Source organism: Sander vitreus, chromosome 14, assembly GCF_031162955.1.
Source record: "Sander vitreus isolate 19-12246 chromosome 14, sanVit1, whole genome shotgun sequence".
Lineage (NCBI taxonomy): Eukaryota > Metazoa > Chordata > Actinopteri > Perciformes > Percidae > Sander > Sander vitreus.
This window is the reverse complement of record NC_135868.1, coordinates 9,618,099-9,641,356: the sequence shown is the minus strand read 5'-3', so window position 1 is coordinate 9,641,356 and position 23,258 is coordinate 9,618,099. Positions and strand designations below refer to the sequence as shown.

Below are 23,258 nucleotides of genomic sequence, written 5' to 3'. Positions count from 1 at the left end.
ATAAGTCATCTATACCCTGTTTTGACTCTGACCTGTTGGGAGTTTTTTTTACGTCTCCGTCCTTTTGTTTGTGTACTTTGCTATTTTCATAATGGTTGTGTGCTCACGGCAGAACTTCAACCTGAACCTTTATAGTATCCTGAGGGAGATTTGGTTTGCAGGGAGGCATTAAAGACACAAAAACACACTGATGACAATGTACAGCAGCACATAAATGAGGAGTTTGGAATGGGTTCTTCAATTTATAGTTTTATAAACATGTCATGCTTTTATTTGATTCTTTCACCCGTCATCCATTGCTCATTGTTGCAACCATGTACTCTAAAGTTTTGCAATATTGAGTTTATATAAACATGATTGTCTGCGCATCTAATGAAAAATCCACAGGACCCCTTCTCTCATCTTTATAGCAAAACTCAATGAATTTACCGACCATTATATATTGCAATCAGCAACTCTCATCATACAAAACATGTAACAAAAAAAGGGTTAATAGCATCTTCGATATCAAAGCAAGATATGGACCTTCAAAAATGGATCCTTAGCTAATCCTACAAATAGGGATGTGGGAAAGAAAACATTATAGTTTTACAAATTAAATACGCAGTAGCACTGATGATAAGGACCATTGTGTTATCTGAAAGAGGCATTTAAATGGCTGATACCAGGAAATATGCAGCATAGTGATAACACAGCTGATAAAGCACCACAAAGGCTTGGCTGTGATCTCATGAGTTATGACAATGAGTGAATAACACAAGATGGTCTTCTTGACTGAACTTACTCTAAGCTTTATTAGATTATGTGAATTTGTGGGTTGCATTTGAGGACAAATGTAGTTATCTTAATCGTGAAATAACTTAGGCTACACAGAGTTCTTGTGAGAATTGTGTAACTTTTTACTTAACTTTTCCCTTGAAGCCTCTCTGTCACACCCTTCCCTCTGTCATCTCTAACCCAATAAAATGGGATTGTCTGTTTACTTTTACTTAAAAATAGATAAGCTGAAGTTTTATGGGAAGATGAATTAGATCTTTCTAAAGTAAAACACTGCAAAGTTAAAACTGGAAACACCGGTATCCAATGTTATTAACTGGTATTAATTTTATTTCATGCACAAGTGCAATGAGGCTGTCACATCATTGCTTTGCCTCTTAGAAAGACGCCAGTTTTGCCTCAAGCATTTTTGTACAATCTGGATATCAAAAGCTAAACATCACAGTGGCACATTCCATTCTGCTTGCTTCAGTTATTCCAACACATCAGCTGCTAGTCAACAGGCAAGGTGCAATCAAACGTGCTTTATTCCCCAAATTTGAATCAGAACTATGTTCATTTGGTTTGGGAAAAATGTCAAAGTAAGCAGAGAAGAATTCTTGTGTTATCAGAGCAACCCTGTGACTGGTTTCTGTGGTTACATCCCATTTTTTAGGTAAATTAGATACATTTTCCTATGTTGTCTTTTTTCTCTTCCTCAAGTTTATCTGAGCAGTTTCATGTCTCCCTCCATTTGTTTGTGTACTTCGCTATTTTCATAATGGTTGTGTGTGCTCACTGCAGAACCTTTATAGTATCCTGAGGGAGATTTGGTTTGCAGGAAGGCATTAAAGACACAGAAACACACTGATGACAATAAACAGCAGCACATAAATGAGGAATTTGGAATGGGTTCTTCAGTTTTCAAAACGTTCCATGCTTTCATTAGACTCTTTCATACGTGATCCATTGCTCATTGTTACAGCAACTCAGTGTAATTATATCAGTGTTTTAGTTTTAAGTCAGGTTCAGTTAAATCATCTTGCTATTGTTATTATGAGTTAGGTCTTGTAACTTAAAATTGTGGTTTGACTGAAAGTCCAGCTTAGCTTATTGTTAACGTTAGTTGCTAACTTTGTCTCTTTGTTGTTTGGTGTTGGGCAGGTAGTGGACAGTAAAAAGTTTATCAGAGCAAGACAAGGAACAAAGTTTTTTTTCACTGAAAATAGTTACGTGCTTTGGCTCAAAAACTACGCTATGAGAGCAGTGGGAGTGAACAGAAACAGAAAAGTTACAGGCTGGTAAACTAAATAAAATAGAATATTGATTAAAGACACTTTAAGCCCATAATATTTTAACATAATGTTATTGGTTAAGTCAATTGTTTTAACTTAATTCATTTCATTGGTTTGTTGAGTTTTCAACTTTTTTGTAGTGTGATTTTTTGAAAAGAGTTTATTGGCAGTGTGTATCAGGGCAGGTTGTTAGGGAAAAATTATGACACTTTTTCTCTGATTATTATTAAAACTGTTTGCATTATAACAAGACAAAACACTGTTGCTGCTGTTGCCATCTGGGAGCCACTGTCTTGTCCTTGTCTGGAGCACGGTGTGATGCTGAGGAAGGAAAAGGTGCTCCCTGACTAGATAAGGGAGACTTCATCGTCTCTTACCAGATAACAACTGACGACACCAACTCGTATACCATGATTGTATTGCATTTCACTTGGTATTATAAAAAGCGGCTGTAGAGAGCTTTTCGTTAGGTCACTTCTGTACTCATGCTGTGAGTACTGTAACTGTCTCCTTGTGTTCACAAGTAAAAATGAACTTTGATATAACTTCAGTGGTCCTGTCTATTATTTGATAATGAAATTATTCTAACACAGGTACATCCAAAAAGCCATGAAATACTGTTTAAAATCTTTCAGTAGCAGTGTTTGGTCCAAAAACCACGCACAATTAGGGTCTCAAGGATTTTTGCAGGAATAAAATCTGGTAGTGTTACACATAACTACTGAAAAATAAAGGTGCACAGCACACCAAGTAATGTAATATTTCCGGTAATATGACACTACTGTACGATGTGGGACAGTCCTTGGTGTCCAAATCCCAGACACAAATCCCCTCAGCATCATTTCATCAGTGTGCCTTAATCTCCAGGGTTGAACTGGGCATGTATTGGTGTGAGTAAAAAACCAAAATGTAACCCTGGCTTTGGAGAAGACATTCAGTATGATCTACTTTTAACAAAATACAGTGAAAGACTGATACACGCAAGCCTTTTTTCCTCATGACATGATTCTAATTTACAAATCACAACTTGTTTCTCTGCTCTTGCTTATCATTAATACTGCAGGTCAAGTTGGAAATGCTCCAGAGCACACTATGTATACAGTATGTTTGTTATTCTCTCTCTGACGACTAAGAGTTATCAGCATCAGTGTTATGGAGAGCTGGCAGGTATAAAGGGACAGACAGAAAGGTGGGGATAGCCGTAAAGTACAAATGAAGACCAAGATGGGGAATACAAGAATGCTTGTCCTCTGTGTCTGTTGGACCTTCATGTTACTGGGCTGCACTGAGGTAAGGGACACTTTGGATAGTGGTAACAAAAAAAAACATGTTGTGGGACAAGTGACCTTTCATGGACCAGTGATGGCCAAACAGTTCACCCTCTCTGAGTAGTGGACACTGTTTGGACAGCAGATTTGTCAGGATTTTGAACACAAAGCACAGCTGCCTTTTGTTTTTCTTGCCTAAGTGTACCTTACCTACTAAGTACTACTAAGTACCTTATACTGACAAATGGAGGTCAATGGAAAAAATAAAAATGCTTCTTTGGTACAACAAGCATTTTTTCTGCTTGAAACAAAAGATCTCTCTTGCAAAACGTAACACTTAAAGAAGAGAAATTAAATAAATGATAAAATGAGTATGAAAATAGTAAGTATTCATTCTTGACTTTGGAAACAGTTGTCACCACATGGTCCAAGCTGTTCTAGAGCTGTTTTTGCTTTAGCACTTTAAGGACTTCTTATCAATGTTGGCTTAACAGTGAAAATTGAAAGTTCATTCTTGACCTTGGAAACAGTTGATTTTGTGTTTATAGTTTGTTTTTAACCATTAAAAAACCCTAAACAAGAAAAGAAAACCATTGAATACTTACTACACTAATACACTACTACAAAATGGCTCATTATATGTAACTACTTAAAAGCTTTTGAGGGTTAGTCAATGCATTTTATTAACCATGTCATGTTAAATTTTAACTGTTCCACATCGCCATAATTATGACCAGGAACATAGCTCCTCCACTGCTATAATTCTGAAACCGAATAAATTAGACCTGCACTTGATCGCTCGATAGTGTTTTAAGCCCCCAACGTCTCCTTCCAGGTAGCGCTGTGACCGTTGATTTCAAGGCACCTAACCCTAACCCTAACCATAACCATTGCCTAATCCTAGTGCCTAGTGCTGCCTGGAAGGAGACGTTGGGGTCTTAAAACACCGATAAACCACTTGATCACATATCCCTTCTTTTGCTGCAGGGAGCTTTGGTGACAGCCACGGGAGTACTCCTGTTTCCAGATAAACTAGATAACCTATCAGGGAAAATAAAGCGTAGGTTTGGACTAAAGGGGAGATGAAAAACAACAGACACATATCCTGTACAATTAGTTGAGGGCAGAGATGTGCTGCAGGCCTCTAACCACCTGCCTGGCCTGACCAACTACAGCAATATGTAAAGTATGGTTCATGTCTTCATGCCTCATGTACTCATTGGAGTACATAAGGGACTACTGGGTACTGGAGAAGCAGGTGCTTGATCTTTACATGGTGTAGCAATGAATTATTTGTCACAGAGACAGTGTTCTGCGGCTTTATGGCATCAACTGACAGTATATTGCAGGCAGGAGATAATAACAGTATATAATGGTGTTTAGAATTTAGCCAAGTAATAAGAATATAATTGCATCTTCTTATTACTCTTATAAATAAATATCATTATGTCTGGTAGTATCATCTGTTTGTATCATCTGTTTGTCTGCTTTTTTAGGGTTTTTATCATTTATATGGTTACATTTTTGTTTCTTAAAGGGTTGGTTTACCAAAGATACAGGTTTTCTCCCTTACTTCGAGTGGTATTTATCCTAAAGATAGTTCTTTTTCTTTTTCGCTTTTCCCCAAATAGTCTGTGCTCTATGCAAACATTTTTATTTATTTATTTATTTTTTTTACAGGAGAACCCTATAAAATCCACAAATGCAGCAGTGACCAGCAACAACACCAAACCAACTGCCACCCAACCTGCAGCAGCAACCACACCACTGCCCGGCCATGCCTCTACTCACGTAACCTCCAAAAAACTTCCAGCACCTTCCACCTCTTCATGCAACACAACTACCATCACTCCATCGCAGCAGCCCACAAAGTCCTCTGGAGCCACGACTTCAGCTGCGACGTCTGCCTCTTTGTTCGGGTCCTGCAGTCAACTCCTGGTGCCTGCGATCTCTGTTCTGATATGTGGTGCATTGGCCTGAAAGTATAAAACCAAAAAAAATCACAAATTCACCTTTCCTCAAGATACAAATTGGTTCTTATTTAATGGCTCTCACTGTGGCTGTCATACATGTGTCATATTAATGCTATGAAGTGCTTTGTTTGCACTGAGCTCTTTTCCGCTTTTGATCAAGACTGTTCCACACAATCTCAATGATTTATGTATAATGCCATGCTTCAGATTTCAAAACTATATCTTAATTCATAGACACAGGATATGACATGTATCTGGATGTTTTGGCAAATAAAATAGTAATTCATTACCATAGGACTCTAAATGTATTTTTTATTTGAAATGGTGGGAACCTCTTGGGGAAAATGTCAAAACAACTGGATTAATCCTACACACTGATGGACATGGCAGAGCTCTCTTTGGCAGAGAAACTCTTTTCGCAAATGCCACCCCATTTGCATTTTGGTTGGCTGTTCTTCTCATGACTCTGCTTCCTAGTGGCTTACTGTAAATGCAGCAACAGGTGTATGAATAATGCCCAACTACCGAGCTTTGATATCAGCTGTATGATTATTGATTTATTCTTCAGTAACAAATATTTTCACTTGGATAAAGATCCCCAAGGCTGCTTTAAAGAGGGCCATTTCCCTATGTAATTCAATGTGGAACTCTGCTTTATATTACACTTCATTCAACAAGGTGAAGCTATTCAGGATATTACTTATATTTAAGTAATAATCAGTAAGTTTCTCACTAGATTCTACAGACAATCACAACCATAAAAGACTCACAAATAGCTGCAGTTAGGTAGTTGGAGGCACTTTGCTGAATGAAGACAGCAGAGACAGTATCTCTGACATTGATATCTGAATTTGTTTCAATTGTCTCAGTGTGATGTTTTGCATTTGTTGTTCACAGCCGGGGTGGAGACTGAGGAAAGGCTTCCTGGAACAGGTATCAGGTGAAAAATCTGAATGCCTTATAAAAGGCCAGCCTCTGGAAAAAACACTTTTTACAGAACTCTTGGCAAGGATACATAAATGTATGACTGGGCCAGACTGGAATTGTACCTCATGCGATTTCATGTGACAAATCAAATTGATTGAAAAGAAAAGAAAGACTAAATAGCTGTTAAAACAGTGAGGCTTCTGCAAGGGTTAGGGTTAGGGTTAGATATCTCCACCTGTCTTTGTCGTCAAGAAGAAATCATCTTTCATCCAACATGAAGTATCTTGTCCTGGGGCTGTTTTTCCTGGCTCTGCTGGGATTCATCGGTGCACAGGTAAAATCTCTTCACCGGCTGTTGAGTAGATATACGGGGAGATGTATAAACCTAAATCTAAAAGAAGAAACTTTGGATTGTATCAGAATCAGAATCAGAAAAGGGTTTATTGTCACAGTAATTTACACTAACGTGAAATTTGCCTTGGTGATTGGTGCATGCATAAACAAACATATTAAACATTAATATGAAATAAACAATAAATACAGAAACAAATAACTACAAAATAGCTGTTAATGGGTTGAGTGCAGAATGCAAAAAATATATAGTATGTGTGTGTGTGTGTGTGTGTGTGTGTGTGTGGGGGGGGGGGGCTGACTGCAGAGGGAAAAAAGTTTTTATGGCGTGAAGTTTTGTTCACTCATTCACTAACCTATAAGACTTATTCATAACAGTGACATGTCAAACCTTTTTTATCATCCTGCCCTTGAATTTTTCATTATTAATTCAATTTTTCACAATATAAAAGACAATATCATGCTCCCCGGCATTAAAATACAATGCCATGGTATGTCATAAATCTCTGTTTGTCTCCTCCTTTATCCTTCGTCACATAGACTTCACCATCAAGTAGTACCACCACAGAGATGCCATACAATAACACCTCCAATACAACCTGGCAATCCAATTATACCACCACTGACAACAACAACAACAATCTCACTGGTTCCAGATCCACTGGATCCAACCTCACAGTATCCAAGCCCACAAGCTCCAACCTCACAGTATCCAACCACACAGGCTCCAACACCACAGTATCCAACCCCACAGGATCCAACACCACAGGCTCCAACCCCACAGGCTCTAACCCCACAGGATCCAGCCCCACAAGCTCCAACCCCACAGGATCCAACCCCATCAGTAGCCAGACCCCCACGATGGTGACCAAATCCACATTGATGACGGCCAAAGTGAGCATGACTACAAAGAACGGACAGAGCCACATCTTCACCTCTGTCAGTCTGCTATTTGGATCACTTGTTCTTCGAGCACTTTGGTAATAGAGGACATACATGAGTTGTATGTGTTAAACTAAATAGTGGTTTATTAAATTAGGAAACGATTAGCGAGAGACACAGTGACAGAGCCAGCTATTAATTAACATTCAGATAACAACTTTGACAGATTCTCAGTCAGATTCTTTGAAGGATGAAGCTGATGCCTATGAATCCTAATGAGTTAAAGCATGTTTGTTTGCATTTTAAGAGATTACTGCTGCCTGATCTGTATTGGAGTTTAGCATATCCTAAGTCAAATTTACCCTTTGTGCATACTGTAGACTTATTATTTGTCCTGCGTGAATATATCTTTATTTAATCAAATTGAAATATATTTTTTTTTTGTCTGTCCCCCTTGAAAACAAGATGCTGCATCTCAAGGGGTTACTCCTAATAAAGACATTTTCAGCAAACTGATTTTCTTGGTATGACCAAAAAAACAATAAACATTGAAAAAAATAGTACTATTACCGTATGTTTTATATATATATATATATATATAGAAAAATTGCAAATAAAAACATATTTATATTTATATATGATTATGTGTTTTGAAAGAAATAAGTTAAAACTTTTTTTTCTTTTTCACAGTGAACATTTCTTGAAAGCATAGCGATTAAAAACAAAAACATTGTAAAATATGACGTGCTTGATCTATGATCTCTGGAGTTTCTGTTGTCGTGGTACACTACACACAGTAATCGCCGATGTATTGTGTAAAAATTAGATTTGAGGAGTCAGGGCAGGGAGATAGAGTTCATTCAAGAGGGAGGCCTTACACAAGCTTCTGTTATGTGTTGATACAAATACAGAGCCAACACCCACATATTTTTCAACAGCCAATACTTAACATCACAACTCTTTTCATATTTCCTTAAAAAGGAAACTTTCAGGTAATAACAAATTAAATATTGTGGGATTTCCATATTAGCTCACATACAGTAGTAGACAAAGATAGTATCACTATACCACAAAAGTGTGAAAGTGAAAAAATAACATACGTTCAAAACATGGTGATATGTGAACCTTTAATGACACCTAAAGCAATGTTAAAGCTATAGCGCGTAGTTTCTGTCTTCCCATGAGGAATTCTAAGTAATGACAAAACTGTCGGAACATCCACATGATACAGAATGCAAATTATTGACAGTAGCAGAGTTTGGAGATTGTCTCTTGATCAAAAACCACATACACTTTGTCTGGGAAAAATCTTGACAATGACCTTTATCCTGTGACTGAAAGTGTTACACATAAGGAAATAATATTTGTACCTATTTAATCATTCATTTGTCAATTATTAACAAGGATATGTCATCGTTATTGGTCATGAGTGCACCAAGGGGCGTTCAAATAAAACATTAACATGAAGCCACATCAATACAGGAAAGTTTATATAGCAGTCTGTCATATAGTTCAAATTTAATTTTTACTTCCTCCCTGTCATGTCAGTAAAATATTTTCCATCATTGTGAGCACCAAAAACAAAGAGAATATAATCAATTTAGACTTTAATGTTTCCTAAAGTTGCCATGTGTTCTAAAATGCACATCAAGTATGAAATTTGACTTTGGGGTTAAGGAAGATAAGCAATCATTGGGGAGTTAGCTGAAGGGGATTGCTATCATATTATAAGAATTCATACTTCCTTAGAACTGAGCAGTGTCATAAAAACTGTGAAGAAGTTTGTTTTTGTGTTTGATTGCATTTAACTCAATACATGTTTAACTTACAAACATTACTACAAGTGGTATGACCACCCAAACGCCAGCGAGTACAACCTCTCCCCTATATTTTTAACTTCTCTTTATCTGAGACATGTTAATTAACAGGAATAAAGTGTAATGTGAATGGTGAGCACTTATTATTATTTTGTGTGTTATAGGTCCATAGAACCATGCATTTCTCACACACACACACACACACACACACACACACACACACACACACACACACACACACACACACACACACACACACACACACACCTCCCCAAACAACTTCCTGGATGCAGTGCCAGGTCTTATTGTACGTCATCATTTCACCTACCCCTCCTGAAAGGTGATATTTTTGTATAAAAGCAAGAACAAAAAGTCTCATGTCAGTTTCCCAGAAGAAAGTAGAAGTGGACCAGGTTATAGTGGGAGAACACATCCACCTGCTGTCTGTGCAACAGAATATTTTCAGTAACATTTCTGGTGCATCTCTGCCTCCTCTCGGCTCTCCACCATGAAGATGTTGGCTCTGGGATATTGCATACTGGCTCTGCTGGCACTGGCAATGGTAACTACCTATACACTTTGTGAATTGTTCTTCAAGAAAATATGCCAAACTACTTTACCATCCCTGTAGAGATAGAATTTTTTTCTTTGCACTTTGCACATAACAAGATTTAACTAACAAATATAAATAAATAGGTGCCTTAAAAATGTTGGAAAAGTCAGAGGGGTTGAGTCAGCCCGTGACTTGTCTCATTGTCCTGAAAAGGTTAGATAAGTTAGTTTTTCCATGTAATTTAATAGGTCTTGACAGCCATTAAATATGTATTATACTGCTGTAATTGTCATAGAGAAATGCTTATTGTTACTGCCACAAATTGTTTGATCATTAGGATTTTCAGAGAAACATGGTGCTGATGGAATACATTACAGGTTAGCAAAAGGACAGAAATTAATCTCTAATCCAGGGGTCTTCAACGTTTTTTAGGCCGAGAACCCCTTAGCTTACCCTGTTGCTGAAATGTGCTATACAAATAAAGCTGCCTTGCCTTGCCTTAGCTGAAAGAGAGAGAGAGAAGGGACCCCCTACTGCTGAACATATTGTATAAATATGTTAAACCAGGTTGGATGGATGAAAATAAATGGATTAATATATTATTAATACATCACAACATATATGTGGAAGGCACAGTGACTCCTTAAACTGAACTGTATGGTTCCCATAGTGGCTACCGTACCTATAGTATAGTAACTTTATCTTCAATGTGTAAATTAATTTCTTTTTTAATTCACAAAGAGGCCAATTTATATTTGCTATAATATGCTGGATTCATATCATTGTATATTTTCATACATTTACATTTTTGAAAAAAGAAACTTTCAAAAAATATTTTTTTAACATAATTTGGCAGCCCCCCTGCACTAACTCTGGCTCCCTAGGGGTCACGGACCTCCCTGTTGAAGATCTCTGCTCTAATCCATTGCAATGGGAAAACAGAGCTAATGTATTATTATTCACTGGAATTTACAGGACAGGACAGCACTATAATTAGTAGTAGTCTCTAACACGATAACTTGGGTAAATCATGTTCAGTGATCGATGGTAACCATGATAACAGAAATATTGTTGGCGTACACACTATAACTTTTGTTTCTAAAACTGATTTAAATGACTTTTACACTCTATTACCACTCAGGCTCAAGGGAGCACTACATCTGCTGCTACCAATGGAACAACGACCACAAGTGGTATGATCACCAAAACGCCAGCGACTACCACCACTTCCCTAACCACCACATCAACCGTTGCCCCAACTACCACTACAACTGTTGCCCCAAGCATCGCTACAAGTGGTATGATCACCAAAACGCCAGTGACTACCACCACTTCCCTAACCACCACATCAACTGTTGCCCCAACAACCACTACAACTGTCGCCCCAAGCATCGCTACAAGTGATATGACCACCAAAACGCCAGTGACTACCACCATTTCCCTAACCACCACATCAACTGTTGCCCCAACAACCACTACAACTGTCGCCCCAAGCATCGCTACAAGTGGTATGACCACCAAAACGCCAGTGACTACCACCATTTCGCTAAACACCACATCAACTGTTGCCCCAACAACCACTACAACTGTCATCCCAAGCATCGCTACAAGTGGTATGACCACCAAAATGCCAGCGACTACCACCATTTCGCTAAACACCACATCAACTGTTGCCCCAACAACCACTACAACTGTCATCCCAAGCATCGCTACAAGTGGTATGACCACCCCAACACCAACAACTGAAACCACTTCGCTAACCACCACTACATCTATGTCTCAGACAACTACTACGACACCTATCACCCCAATAATGACGACAATGACAACATCAACCACCAAAACTACCACCATAGACAATGGAGGCTCAGAAGTCAAAGCTTCTCTGCTGTTTTCTGTTGCGACATTGTTGCTCTACACGCTCTGCAGCTGAGCTGCAAAACTCGCCTAAAGGAATAACTTACTCTTGTTCTTCAATGTATCAATGTTTCTGAGTGTAAATGAAGGTTGAGTTACACTGAACACAGGCCAAAGAAGGGACTGAAGGATCAAGTACAATCTACAGTCTGTACAGTATGAATAAAATGTCCAGATTGTTCTTAAATTACTGTAACTGTGTATCCTAATGAACTTAAGGCATTTGTTAAATCAGCAGGTAACCAGAAACATGTAATGAAATGGAACCGAACACTATGTGGCATCAGGAATAACTTTTTATTAAGAAAGTAATGTGAGGACTGAGGCTGTGTGCGCTTTATGTTAGACAGTTAGTTAAGACTAAACTGTGATAGTTATCCTGCCTGTATACATACATGTATGTGTATGTAGATAGAACATCAGGATGAATAGGAAGTATTTTGGCAGATATATAAAGTAATAAAAACAAATTTAAAAAAATGCACTAAAAAAATATCCAATATAAAATGTCTGTTCCATTTCATATATTTGCATGTCATAAAACTAAGTATAGGCACACTTAAATGAGATTTCAGAAAAACATGAAAAGTAGCAATAAACATAAAGTTTATTTTAGCGTTATCATAGACTGATTCAGGGGAAAGAATAACAACTAAATGAATAAAAATTGCAGCTTCTCAAAATGTGTAGCTTTTGTTTAATCTTCAGAACGACAGATAGCCAGTAGAGCCTGTAGATGATCTCCTTTGAACTGTTTCTGTTGGTAAAAGATGTTCACATCAAAAAATTACTACTTTTCCCTTCCCAGAATATAAACATTATTTGCATTTCAAAAAAGAACTCTTCTGAATTTAATATTTAATTTGGAAAAAAACACATCATCATGTCAGCACACATACACTTATTTCAAGGCGTTGTATTTAGTACAGTATTATGTGTGGGACCCACCTGTAGAGCAGTGTAGAGAGAAGTGCCTGTTAGTTTGAGGTAGGCAGCTCGGATACACAGCAGATCTTCCTCAGAGTGAGACACCATAATCCTCTGCATTATCGGTGTCTGAAAGAGTGAAATGTTTTCTGTGTGAACTATTACGTTTTCATACACGTTTGACTTCAATGGGACTGTTGGTTTAACCACTCATGTTTGTATAACTGTACATCAGAAATTAGCTTTTCTATGGTCTAGGGCTAGGAAAAAGGTTAAAATATATCTATATAGCACAAGTCATACATTAAAACACATATTGCATACAAGGCATTATGTGTATTAGAGACTTTAAAGATTGAGTCATTGAGTCTTTATACTTATAGATCAGTCAGACACAGTATAGTTTGATAATCTTAACTATTTAAATAATAAGTCATCAGAATAAAAGAGGCAATTGATGATGAAAGGATCTTACTTTTGTGGTAGTTAGTCTCTTAGCGAGATAGACGTCAGGGCTCTGAATGCACTGTACTGTCATAGACAGAGACATCAAGAAATATTACTAACTGACTAATCAATGGTCAGTCAACACTCACAAAGCATCTCAAACAATATTCACCTAAAACCTGCAAACCCAGTCGAAAGTCTCCTGTAAATTCTTTCTCCAGAACCTGATCCACCATCTGTCCTTTCTCCAGCTCCAGTCCCATCAGCACTGTCAAAACCATACAAGGCCAGGGGAATGTACATATTCATATTTAAAACAGTGAAGAATTTCAAACACACAGAAACAAATGTAGAAGAACTACTAGGCTATATGTTTGAAAAACATACCTTTGTTAAGATGGTCTGAGTCTCTAGAGGTCAGTATGTTAATCCACGGTCCTGGATCAGCTTTTTTCCCACTCAGTGACGCGGAGAGAGACTGGACAAAAACAGAACAAAACAGTCAGAAAGGGGTGAAATCTCACACGTCTGGCTTACAACAGCTACACTCCATGCAAGGGCTGCATTATGTGTATTATGCCAGTATAGGAACCATACATTCACAGGAGTGAGTGTGATTAGTGGTATGCCTGTTCTATTTCGTATAGGCTTCGCCCTCTAAGCCACGCTATGGGTTTATCCCTTCGCGCATGCGCAGTCATGAAGATTTTATTTCCCGCCCTTGCGTACCGCTCGGGCTTCAACTACGTCCGCAAATACTGTATATAAACAGAGTGGACCCGTTGCTCTGCTCCCACTTTTTCTTCAAGCTAGCAGTATGAAGACAAGCTTGACTTCCAGCGGTGTTCGCCTCTGTCCCACCTGCCGGACCGGCTGCATCCTGCCGCCGGACCTCCATCCCCGCTGTGAGACCTGCCTTGGCGCCACTTACGCCTCCTGCCAGTTCGGCATCCGCCTGCCATCTAAAGAGCTTAACCGGTGGGCGGAAGCTTTTCTGGAATGTCAGGCTCTCACCCCCGACGCCTCCTGCCAGTTCGGCATCCGCCTGCCATCTAAAGAGCTTAACCGGCGGGCGGAAGCTTTTCTGGAGTGTCAGGCTAGCGGGGAAGGGGATGGCAGCTGGGCAGACAGACGGCAATCCGTCAACACCCTGGATCCGCCGGAGGAAGGATTTGTCGACGAGCACGAGTCCGATGGCTCGATTCCCTCGGATAACGATAACGTGGCTAGCTTCCTCTGGAGCTAGCCACGGAGATTGGCAAAGCTATGACCGCGATCCTCACCCTGACCACGGTGGCGTTGTCCAGAGTCATGGCGTGGCAGACTGTGGCCCAGCGAAACATCTGGCTCCACATGATACAGCTACCCACTGATATCAGACGCAAGCTTCTGTACGGCCCCATAGCTCCTGGTGGACTATTTGGGCCCCGCCTACAGACAGTCACATCCCATTTGCAGCGAGCGGAACGATTTAGAATGCTCGGCTCTTGGAAGGCGGCTGCTCCACAGAAGCGCCGTCGCCATGACAACAGTCGCGCGCCACAGCCTCCACAGCGACTGCCGGCCCGACATGACCGGCAGGCTTCACGGAGCCGGGGGACCATGAAGGCGGCCCCCACCTGGTCTAACCCACCCCCCGAGCCACCCAACAAACAGCGGCGTCGGGGCGCGGGGAACGTCTGTCCCTCCACGGTTGAAAATTGGAAACACAACGGCCCTTTTAAGTCTTTCTAAAGAGCAGTTTCCCTTCAACCGAGCAGCCCTTGTTCCCAATGAACATTACGCTGATGTCATGACAGATGTTCCTCACACAAGCACACACCAGGTCACCGCTGCTCGCGGAGCTCCACCGCTCTCTCACTATGCAGACAGCGGGAGCAAACGCCCACCCGCTACAATTAGCGCCGCTCAGTTATCCTCCTCCCCCCGGCTACGCCAGCGGGATGAGGATGAGGATGACCCGCCACCCTTTCGACAGGGCCCTACCATGGGCTGGGCAACACGATCTACTCATGTCTCGCCCAGCAGCGGGACAGGCTCTGCGCTTCTTGCTAGCTATGTCTCTGAACAACACACAGACATGCGCGCGCCCGCTCTCAGAGCACAGCGCGTCATGGATCAGGCTGACACACATGGACTCGTGGATGTCAAAGCTGATATCGCGGGGCTACACACTCCAGTTTGCCTCCCCCCGCCTCGCTTTGCGGGCGTGTTGGAGACAACTGTGTCATCCCAGGCAGAATCAGACGCCATGACGTCAGAACTACAGGAACTGCTGTCAAAGGAGCAATTTCCCGTGTTCCTCCGGGGGAGGAGAAAGAGGGATTTTACTCCCGCTACTTTCTCACTCCAAAAAAGTCAGGCGGGTACACCCCATCCTCGACCTGTCCCAGTTCAACCGGTGCGTCATGGAGCGCCAATTCCACATGCTGACTATCAGACATGTGTTGGAATGCGTGCGCCACCAAGAATGGTTTACATCTGTGGATCTGAAAGACGCATACTTTCACATCCAAATCATTCCCAGGCACAGGAAATTCCTGCGCTTCTTTTTCCAAGGGGTTCATTTCCAGTACAACCGACTACCGTTCGGTTACTCCTGGACCCCCGCATGTTTTCCAAGTGCATGGAGACGGAACTTCAGCCGTTGCGGAAAAAGGAGTCCTGTTTTATCTGGACGATTTGCTCATCTTGGCTCCCTCTCGGGAAACGGCGGCGCTGCACACTGTGGCAGTTCTGCAGCACCTGAAGACACTGGGTTTCGCCATAAACTGGCAGAAAAGCTCATTGGTTCCCACACAATCGATTATCATTTATCTGGGCGTAGTGCTAAACTCGATTGTTATGAGGGCCAGGCTGTCAACGCCAAGGCAAGACGCGCTGATCTATCTCCTGTCGCGCACCACGCCACGCGCAAAGGTGTCAGCGCTGTCCGTCATGCGGCTTCTGGGCATGATGTCCGCGGGCTACATGGTAGTACCCCTGGGGCTTCTCCACATGAGAAAAATCCAGCGGTGGCTCCTCCGTCAGCGCGTCGACCCCATACGCCACAAGTGGCGAATGCTGACTATCCTCCTTCTCTGCAGTCAGACCTGTCATATTGGGGGAACCCCCGGACCTTGTCAGCTGGGGTTCCCCTGGGCAAGGTGACGTCATACGTGACAGTGTACACGGATGCGTCCCTCACTGGCTGGGGAGGGATGTGCGAATCACAGGTGGTGGGAGGGGAATGGCCACCTCCCCCTCCCCCACACATAAACTGCCTGGAGCTGTCCACGGTGCTGAAGGTTTTAAAGCACTTCGCCCCAGTGGTAGCGGGGAGGCATGTTGTCGTACAAACAGACAATGTTACAGCAGCGTTCATAAATCGCCAGGGCGCCGTACGTTTGGCCCGGCTATTGGAAATAGCCAGGAGCCTTCTGCTGTGGGCACACAATCATGTGCTGTCCCTCAAGGCTGTTTACATCCCCGGGATACTAAACCGGGCGGCAGACCTAATGTCGAGGGGAGGGCCCTCTCACAACAAGTGGAAATTGAATCCCACTATCGTTCAGAAGCTGTAGAGCAGGTTCGGGGAAGCGGAGGTGGATCTGTTCGCCTCACGAGAAAACACACAGTGCGCTCTCTGGTTTTCCTTGAGCACACGGGACAATCCACCCCTCGGCGTGAACGCTTTCTCTCACCATCCCCGGCCCAGAACCCTCCTATACGCTTTCCCCCCGGTCCCTCTGATTCCTCGTCTCCTGGAACACATCCAGGAGGTGAATCTGTCGGTCATCCTGGTGGCACCGGAGCGCACCAGCGCATCCTGGTTCCCGACGCTGGTCCAAGGAGCGGCCCTGTCAAAACAGCATCTGTCTCACTGGCTGTGCGAGGCTATCACCCAGGCCTATAACACGGAGGGGGCGGAGCCCCCCCAGGGCATCCGGGCACATTCTACAAGGGCACTATCGGCATCAACAGCTCTGTTCAGAGGCATGTCAGTAGCCGACATCTGCGCAGCGGCCTCTTGGGCATCCCCATGCCCTTTCATCCGTTTCTATTTGCAGGATATGTCCGAGCCCTCTCTGACCCACTCGGTCCTATCCTCACTCAACGACGAATGATGCCTCGTCGTATGTGTGTTCTGTCTGCTGCCGGGTGCTGGGAGGAGAGCGGTGTCCCACATATATGTGTAGCCACTGCTTGTGTACTGCCTGGGGTCCCCCCCCCCACTCTGGGTGGCTGGGAGGAACTCGCGTGTCCCATAATTATCAATCATGTATTACCCTCACCAATCATGCATGCCTGCACTCTCGGCTTGGGCTTTACAGCCAGCTAGGCCAAATCATTACCATGGCAGGCTCCGTTACCTAGATAACGGCTTATCAGTCTCCTGTCAGTGCATGAGAAAAAAAAAGAAAAAAAAAAGTTTAGTCTATATTCCACTTGTGGGCTCTGGGTCGCAGGTGGCATTGACTACATCAGCTTTGCCTTAACCCATAGCATGGCTTAGAGGGCGAAGCCTATACGAACTAGAACGATAGTTACGTTATTGTAACTCCAGATTCTATGAGTATAGGCGTAGCCCTCTAAGATCCGGGCCACCTGCTCCAGTGACATTAGCTGAAGAAAAAGCTTATGTTGGGAGCAGAGCAACGGGTCCGCTCTGTTTATATACAGTATTTGCGGACGTAGTTGAAGGAAAGAAAATCTTCACGACTGCGCATGCATGAAGGGATAAACCCATAGCGTGGCTTAGAGGGCTACGCCTTTACTCATAGAATCTGGAGTTACAATAACGTAACTATCGCTTTTAATACAGTGCCACCCCAAATGAGTGATGGTATGGCAGATTAATTTTAGAAGACAGATTTTCCTGTGCAAGAACGCCCCTTATTCCCAGGTTTACCACGGGTGTAATGAATATTGCTAGCCGTTATACCATAATAGTGCACTGTCAAAATTTAGAACATTGTGTCTGCTTTATCATAATGACCTACTATTCCCCCTCAGACGCACCAGTCTCACGTTATGTGCAAAGTATTTTTCTGTTCTGCTTTCAGCTCGTAGGGAGTTGGGTTGGGAACCGGAGGGTCACTGATTCAAGTCCCTGTACGGACCAAAGAACAGAGTATGGACTGGTGGCTGGAGAGATGCCAGTTCACCTCTTGGGCACTGCCAAGGTGCTCTTGAGCAATGTACCGGACCCCACCAACCACTCAGGGTGCCTGTCCAGCAGTCACAGCCCACTCACTCTGACATCTCTCCATTTGTGCATGTATAAGACCTGAGCGTGTCTGTGTGTATTCCAGGCCTGTGTGTAGTGTGTTCTGACAGAGTGTAAATTGTAATTTCCCCACTGGGAATCAATAAAGTATAAATTAAATTAAATTAAATTAAAATATAATACTGAAAGCTGCCCTTTATACCTACTTAGACCACAATGTTTGTGTATAAAAGTATCAGGGAAAATAATACCTCAATATCTCTTTGCACCCCAGCAGCAACATCTTGTTTCTATTGGGAGAGAGGAGTGAGAAAACACTTTTATTTTTAATTTTAAGGTCATATCTAAATGTAATCATCCCACACATAACATGAAATGTGTTATTGTCTAGTGTTTAAGAAGTCACAAAAGTCACAAAAATCCTATTTCTACATTCCTGCAGTGCTGAGATGTTGCCCCACTGCTATTTCATATCTAAGATAAATAGCTTCAATAATATGAAAGGTGTTGGATCAATGCCCACTATTGAAGCTTCACTGTCCCAAACAGTATTAAGGCCAATTGCTTTACTTCTAAGGTTAAAGGTGATGGTAAAGGTAAACAAATATTTATATTACATTCAACAAAGCCAAAACAAGCTTAGTAAAGTCTCCACTGGTTTCTCCTTTCAGTTCCTTCTCCAGGTCCGTTTTATACACTGAAAATGGATACAAATAACAATATGACAATTATCCGGACAGAAAAAAAATTATGGATTAGAGGTTCAAATGTCTACAGCAATCAACTAAAGAATTTGGAGGAAAGACTAAGACATTCTGTGGCTTACATTGTTTGTATGCAGCACTGATTTCTTGAAGCTGCTGTCCGGATCGCGTACACAGGATCTCCAGTAGTGTTTCTTCATCTGTGCCTATACCCTGCACACACACACACACACACACACACACATACACACACACACACACACACATACTATATCTATATATCTATCTATATGCTGGGATATATATGCTGGGATATGACAGACAGGCAAGGTGAAATCACTACCACCCTGTAAAAAACCCACTCCACAAGCCCCCCTGAATATGTACTGTATACAAACACACAAACACCCACTCACCACCATGGCCTGTTGCAGGCGATAAGCCTCATACTCCAGAGGAGGCATCAGCAGCTCCAGCAGTAGAAGCTCCAGATCTCCAGCCAGAGCTTTTTTCACACCAGATGACAGGTCCTGCCACAACATTAGAATAAACACTGATGTTTTCTTATATCTTTTATCTGTTGACTCTCAATGTACCAGATCAGACAAAAAACTCTGGTTTACTGATATATGTCTCATAATGTATTAGTCTAACTAGTAAACTAAAAGTAAAATTGTCAAATAAATGTAGTGGAGCAATGTAGTCAGTAGGCAATATTGGCTTCCAAAATGTAATGCTATAATGTAGGTATAAAGTAGCATAATATGGAAATATGTCAAAACCTATATAGGTTTTCCCCTCTACCTCCCCCGTTTTCAGTCAGAGGGGTAAGTGCTGTAACCATTCGGCTACCAAGACACTCCTAGCTTTATTATTTCTATTTTATTCTTGTTAAAATGTAATAGCCTATTCCCCTATTCAATAAGATGGCATTGGCTCAAAAGAGTGCGTCTGATGACATCATCAATTTGAATAACAATATAAGTTTTGGTTTCTGTTCTTCAAACTTTCCAAAGACACTCTACGCACAGAGATATATGGTTACGCAATTAAAAAGAGATTCCTGGCTGTTTGACCACAAAGTGTCTGTGTAGTCAAGTATTCAGATAGTATCATCTCCTTCTGCTAAAGAAAATATTGCTAATACAAGGGAAATAAATTGTATTTCTTTTCAAAATATAGCTACCCATACAACCTATAAAAATGAACTGCTGCCAATAAATAGTAAATATTTATGTACAACACTACACCATCCTATTCTCTACTGTGACGCTACTTTAGCTTATACTGCTCATACTACTCCCTCTCTAAACAAAGGTGTGTTCAAAACCAGTTTAAATAATGTTTGAACAGCAAACACTTGGGAGTTACAGATGAGCAAACACACATTTACAACATACAGAACTGTCGTTGCAACTCTACATTCTGTTGTATTGCATAGCAAGGATTCTTTTGGGAATATTATACATTGGGGGGCTTGCTGTGGCTTTGAACTTTGAACATGTTATTCTCAATATCATGTTTTAGTTTCTAAATGTTTTTAGAGCCTTTTTGCATTTTGTAAATTGATACATTTAGTAAGAAGTGCTGTCTGCTCTTTTTTTTCTTACCTTTTGTGTTATATTTTGAAAGGTCTTGGCGATCACTTGTCTCTGAGCGTTGTTCCGGTTGGTTAGGATTCTCACCAGAGTCACTGCATCTGAGGTACACAATGTTATGATACAATATTTAACGATGAGGAGAGAAACGTGAAGAGGCGAAAGACAAGTTGGAGTCTGTTGATCATTATCCAGCATGGATGTTCAACAACACCGCTTTTTAAACCAGTTTGAATCTACTTGCAGAAGTACCTTTCTTCTCCAGCGCTGTCTGGATCTCCATGACATCCCTGTCAGGATGAAAATTGGAGAAGGGTCGCACCGTTCCAAGGGTACCCCAACACATCTCCTATATGAAAAATAGGGAAACAAAAACAGAGAGAAACAAAAATGTAGACAAACAACAACAAAAAATACTGCAAAGATGGAAGAAAGGAAGATTGGGCATACTTCCTGACATTGGATTAGGCATATATAAATATATAAAATTATGATAAGTGAGTGACAGGGAACAATTGGAATGTGTAACAAGATAAGAAGCAAGATGAGTAATGAAGGTGAAAAAAAATGAAGGTGGATCCAAAGAAGATCAAAGACACATGTCAGTTTGAAGAAAGTCAAATATTCTATACTTTGCTTTGACTAGTGGGGTTTGGGGTTTAGTTTGCCAGCATAAGTACTGAACTATTCTATGACAGGAAACATACAGTAGTGTCCAGCTAATACTTAAACATGAAATTAGTTAGGAGTTGAGTTTATGAATTCATAACTAGTCTTTTTTTCTTACATTAAAATTGAAGAACTGGAAACATGAGTTCACATTGCAGCATTCCAGCATGCCTAGAGGTCCCACATACATTATGACTTTTGTACATTACATAACGCAGATAATCAGAGAACACAAGACAGCAGATTACATTATGTACAAATAAGTAAACAGAGTCATAATGCAATGGCAGAGGGAAGACAGGGCAAGAACAAGTCTACTTACATGAGATTTGAAGTACTCTGGGTCCATGGCTTTGTTTCAACTGTAAGAAATAATATGAGGAAGAGATAAATAGTTCATACACATGCAGAAATATACAGTTAATGACATTTATAACACACAGCACATGGACACAGTATACCAATAAAATTACCTTCAATGTGGTGTTGTGAATAGTAGGAAAGAGAACATTTAAGTTAACCTTGAATTTTTGTTCAATGAATCACTTGATGACTCGTCCTAATCTCAACAAAACAGTTATATTGCTTTAAGTGTCATCTATAAGGGACTAAGACAGCCAACATGCCAAAACAAACACCTGCAGAATAACACAAGTACATTTACTTAAAAAAACTTTGAAGAATGCCCTTTTTCCTACCTGTAACAAAATGCTGTAGCAGCTCTAGGAATGTGTGGAGGTAATGGAGCTTTTTACAACCTCTTCTAATCAGCCCTGAATCTCAGTCCCACCCTTACTGTGCCACACCTGCTGCAGTTCATCCACCTGACTGTCAATCAAACAGCTGACTAATCAGTGCTCAGTACCATCACAGCTTTGACAATACCACTGGTCTGTAGAATTACCATGACAACCCACTTGTAAAATACTGACATTCTTTGCAGTGGAGGAATCCAGGCAGTCAGGTTTGTTTACAGGTGGCCTAGTTGCGAAATGATCATATGCTGTAGATTCTGTGGCTGATTTGGATGAAAAATGTTAGGAATTATTGTTGTGTAAGGCTGCAAAATGTATTCCCTTTTATTGTAAGTGTTCAAGTTACTCCTTTGTAATTTTACAGCTTGTCTCAAAGATGCCGCAGATGTCTGATAAACAAACCCACCTTGCAACATGCCAGCCATCTCTGTAAGTAAGTGAGGGGTAAAGTCTGGTTTCAGAGTAAAACAGATCTTCATAAGACTGGTGTGCTCATGTATAACCTGATTGTCTATTGGCTCCAAAACCAAATTATGTCACAAGAGATAACAAAAGGGCTTTTCAGTACCTGCATTTGTGGCTGATTGTGATAACAATCTGATACTCCAAGACGCTTATCCGCCCTATTCCCTCAGTCTAGAGAAGAACAGAGAGAGAGAGCGAGAGAGAGTATATGACAAAAACATACATATCACATTCACTTTCAAAATCAGCAGGCTCAAATTACAAGTCATATAAGTTATTGGGTCTCACATAAAAAACACCATTTGCTCATAAAGTAATTTCTAACAGAAAGAACTACATGAGCATGATGAAACCATTGAACAAATGTATTCTTCCTATAGTTTGAATCTCTCCAATCGTCTGTCTACCTGCTGTTCACCTGCAGAGCACAAAGAAATATGAGACCTGTGTTGTTATTACAAACACAGCTGATCAACAGCAAGCTCGTTTGCCTTTTGCTAAAATAACCAAAGTGTTGCTGTCCTCAACATCCATTTCAAAAGAAACACAATTAAAAACAAAACGAAAAGGTTACAGTAACTTATTTCCATGGCCTAGGAAAGTTCTTTCATTATCTGTGAATATGAGCTACTCTCGCTCAAAGCCAGAAACCAGAGAAGTTTGTCTTAAACTTGTGACGTCATCAAGCATAAAGCCTGGAGCTGCTCTGATGAATGGGAGACTGATTTGGTTTTATTTTTTTATA

The 23,258-nt window shown here is 41.1% G+C and overlaps 3 protein-coding genes across 7 annotated transcripts; 2 read left to right on the top strand and 1 right to left on the bottom strand.

Annotated features, from left to right (window-relative positions):
• Positions 1 to 6,291: 6,291 nt before the first annotated feature.
• Positions 6,292 to 8,086, top strand: LOC144529467 (uncharacterized). Its single transcript, XM_078268578.1, has 2 exons — positions 6,292 to 6,553; positions 7,111 to 8,086. The coding sequence occupies exons 1-2, from the start codon at positions 6,494 to 6,496 to the stop codon at positions 7,552 to 7,554; spliced, it is 504 nt and encodes a 167-aa protein (XP_078124704.1). The 5' UTR covers positions 6,292 to 6,493; the 3' UTR covers positions 7,555 to 8,086.
• Positions 8,087 to 9,004: 918 nt separating this feature from the next.
• LOC144529464 (uncharacterized) lies at positions 9,005 to 12,245 on the top strand. The gene is made up of 2 exons (XM_078268574.1): positions 9,005 to 9,831; positions 10,964 to 12,245. The coding sequence occupies exons 1-2, from the start codon at positions 9,778 to 9,780 to the stop codon at positions 11,753 to 11,755; spliced, it is 846 nt and encodes a 281-aa protein (XP_078124700.1). The 5' UTR covers positions 9,005 to 9,777; the 3' UTR covers positions 11,756 to 12,245.
• An 83-nt stretch (positions 12,246 to 12,328) lies between these two features.
• On the bottom strand, positions 12,329 to 22,637 carry anxa14 (annexin A14). Of its 5 annotated transcripts, none has more exons than XM_078268570.1 (14): positions 22,617 to 22,637; positions 21,616 to 21,655; positions 21,412 to 21,464; positions 20,877 to 20,973; positions 20,637 to 20,725; positions 19,443 to 19,556; positions 19,149 to 19,239; positions 18,940 to 19,019; positions 18,574 to 18,612; positions 13,501 to 13,591; positions 13,286 to 13,381; positions 13,142 to 13,197; positions 12,688 to 12,795; positions 12,329 to 12,496 (listed from the first exon to the last, which is right to left on the bottom strand). In XM_078268570.1, exons 1-14 carry the CDS (start codon positions 22,620 to 22,622, stop codon positions 12,437 to 12,439), a joined length of 1,020 nt encoding a protein of 339 aa, XP_078124696.1. In that variant the 5' UTR covers positions 22,623 to 22,637; the 3' UTR covers positions 12,329 to 12,436. The 5 variants fall into 5 exon arrangements, 4 of the variants coding, with proteins under 4 accessions (XP_078124696.1, XP_078124697.1, XP_078124698.1 ...); XM_078268571.1 differs by lacking the exon at positions 22,617 to 22,637 and adding an exon at positions 21,992 to 22,053; XR_013502992.1 differs by lacking the exon at positions 13,142 to 13,197.
• Between the last annotated feature and the right edge of the window lie 621 nt (positions 22,638 to 23,258).

Excerpts from the sequence above, each read along its gene's own strand:
- anxa14 (XM_078268570.1), bottom strand. Across the intron at positions 20,726-20,876 it reads GACAGCGCTGGAGAAGAAAG|ATGCAGTGACTCTGGTGAGA; the intron begins GTACTTCTGCAA and ends TGTGTACCTCAG. Across the intron at positions 13,198-13,285 it reads ACTGGGTTTGCAGGTTTTAG|TACAGTGCATTCAGAGCCCT; the intron begins GTGAATATTGTT and ends TGTCTATGACAG.
- LOC144529464 (XM_078268574.1), top strand. The coding sequence starts at position 9,778 with ATGAAGATGTTGGCTCTGGGATATTGCATACTGGCTCTGCTGGCACTG. Across the intron at positions 9,832-10,963 it reads CTCTGCTGGCACTGGCAATG|GCTCAAGGGAGCACTACATC; the intron begins GTAACTACCTAT and ends ATTACCACTCAG.
- LOC144529467 (XM_078268578.1), top strand. The coding sequence starts at position 6,494 with ATGAAGTATCTTGTCCTGGGGCTGTTTTTCCTGGCTCTGCTGGGATTC. Across the intron at positions 6,554-7,110 it reads TGGGATTCATCGGTGCACAG|ACTTCACCATCAAGTAGTAC; the intron begins GTAAAATCTCTT and ends TTCGTCACATAG.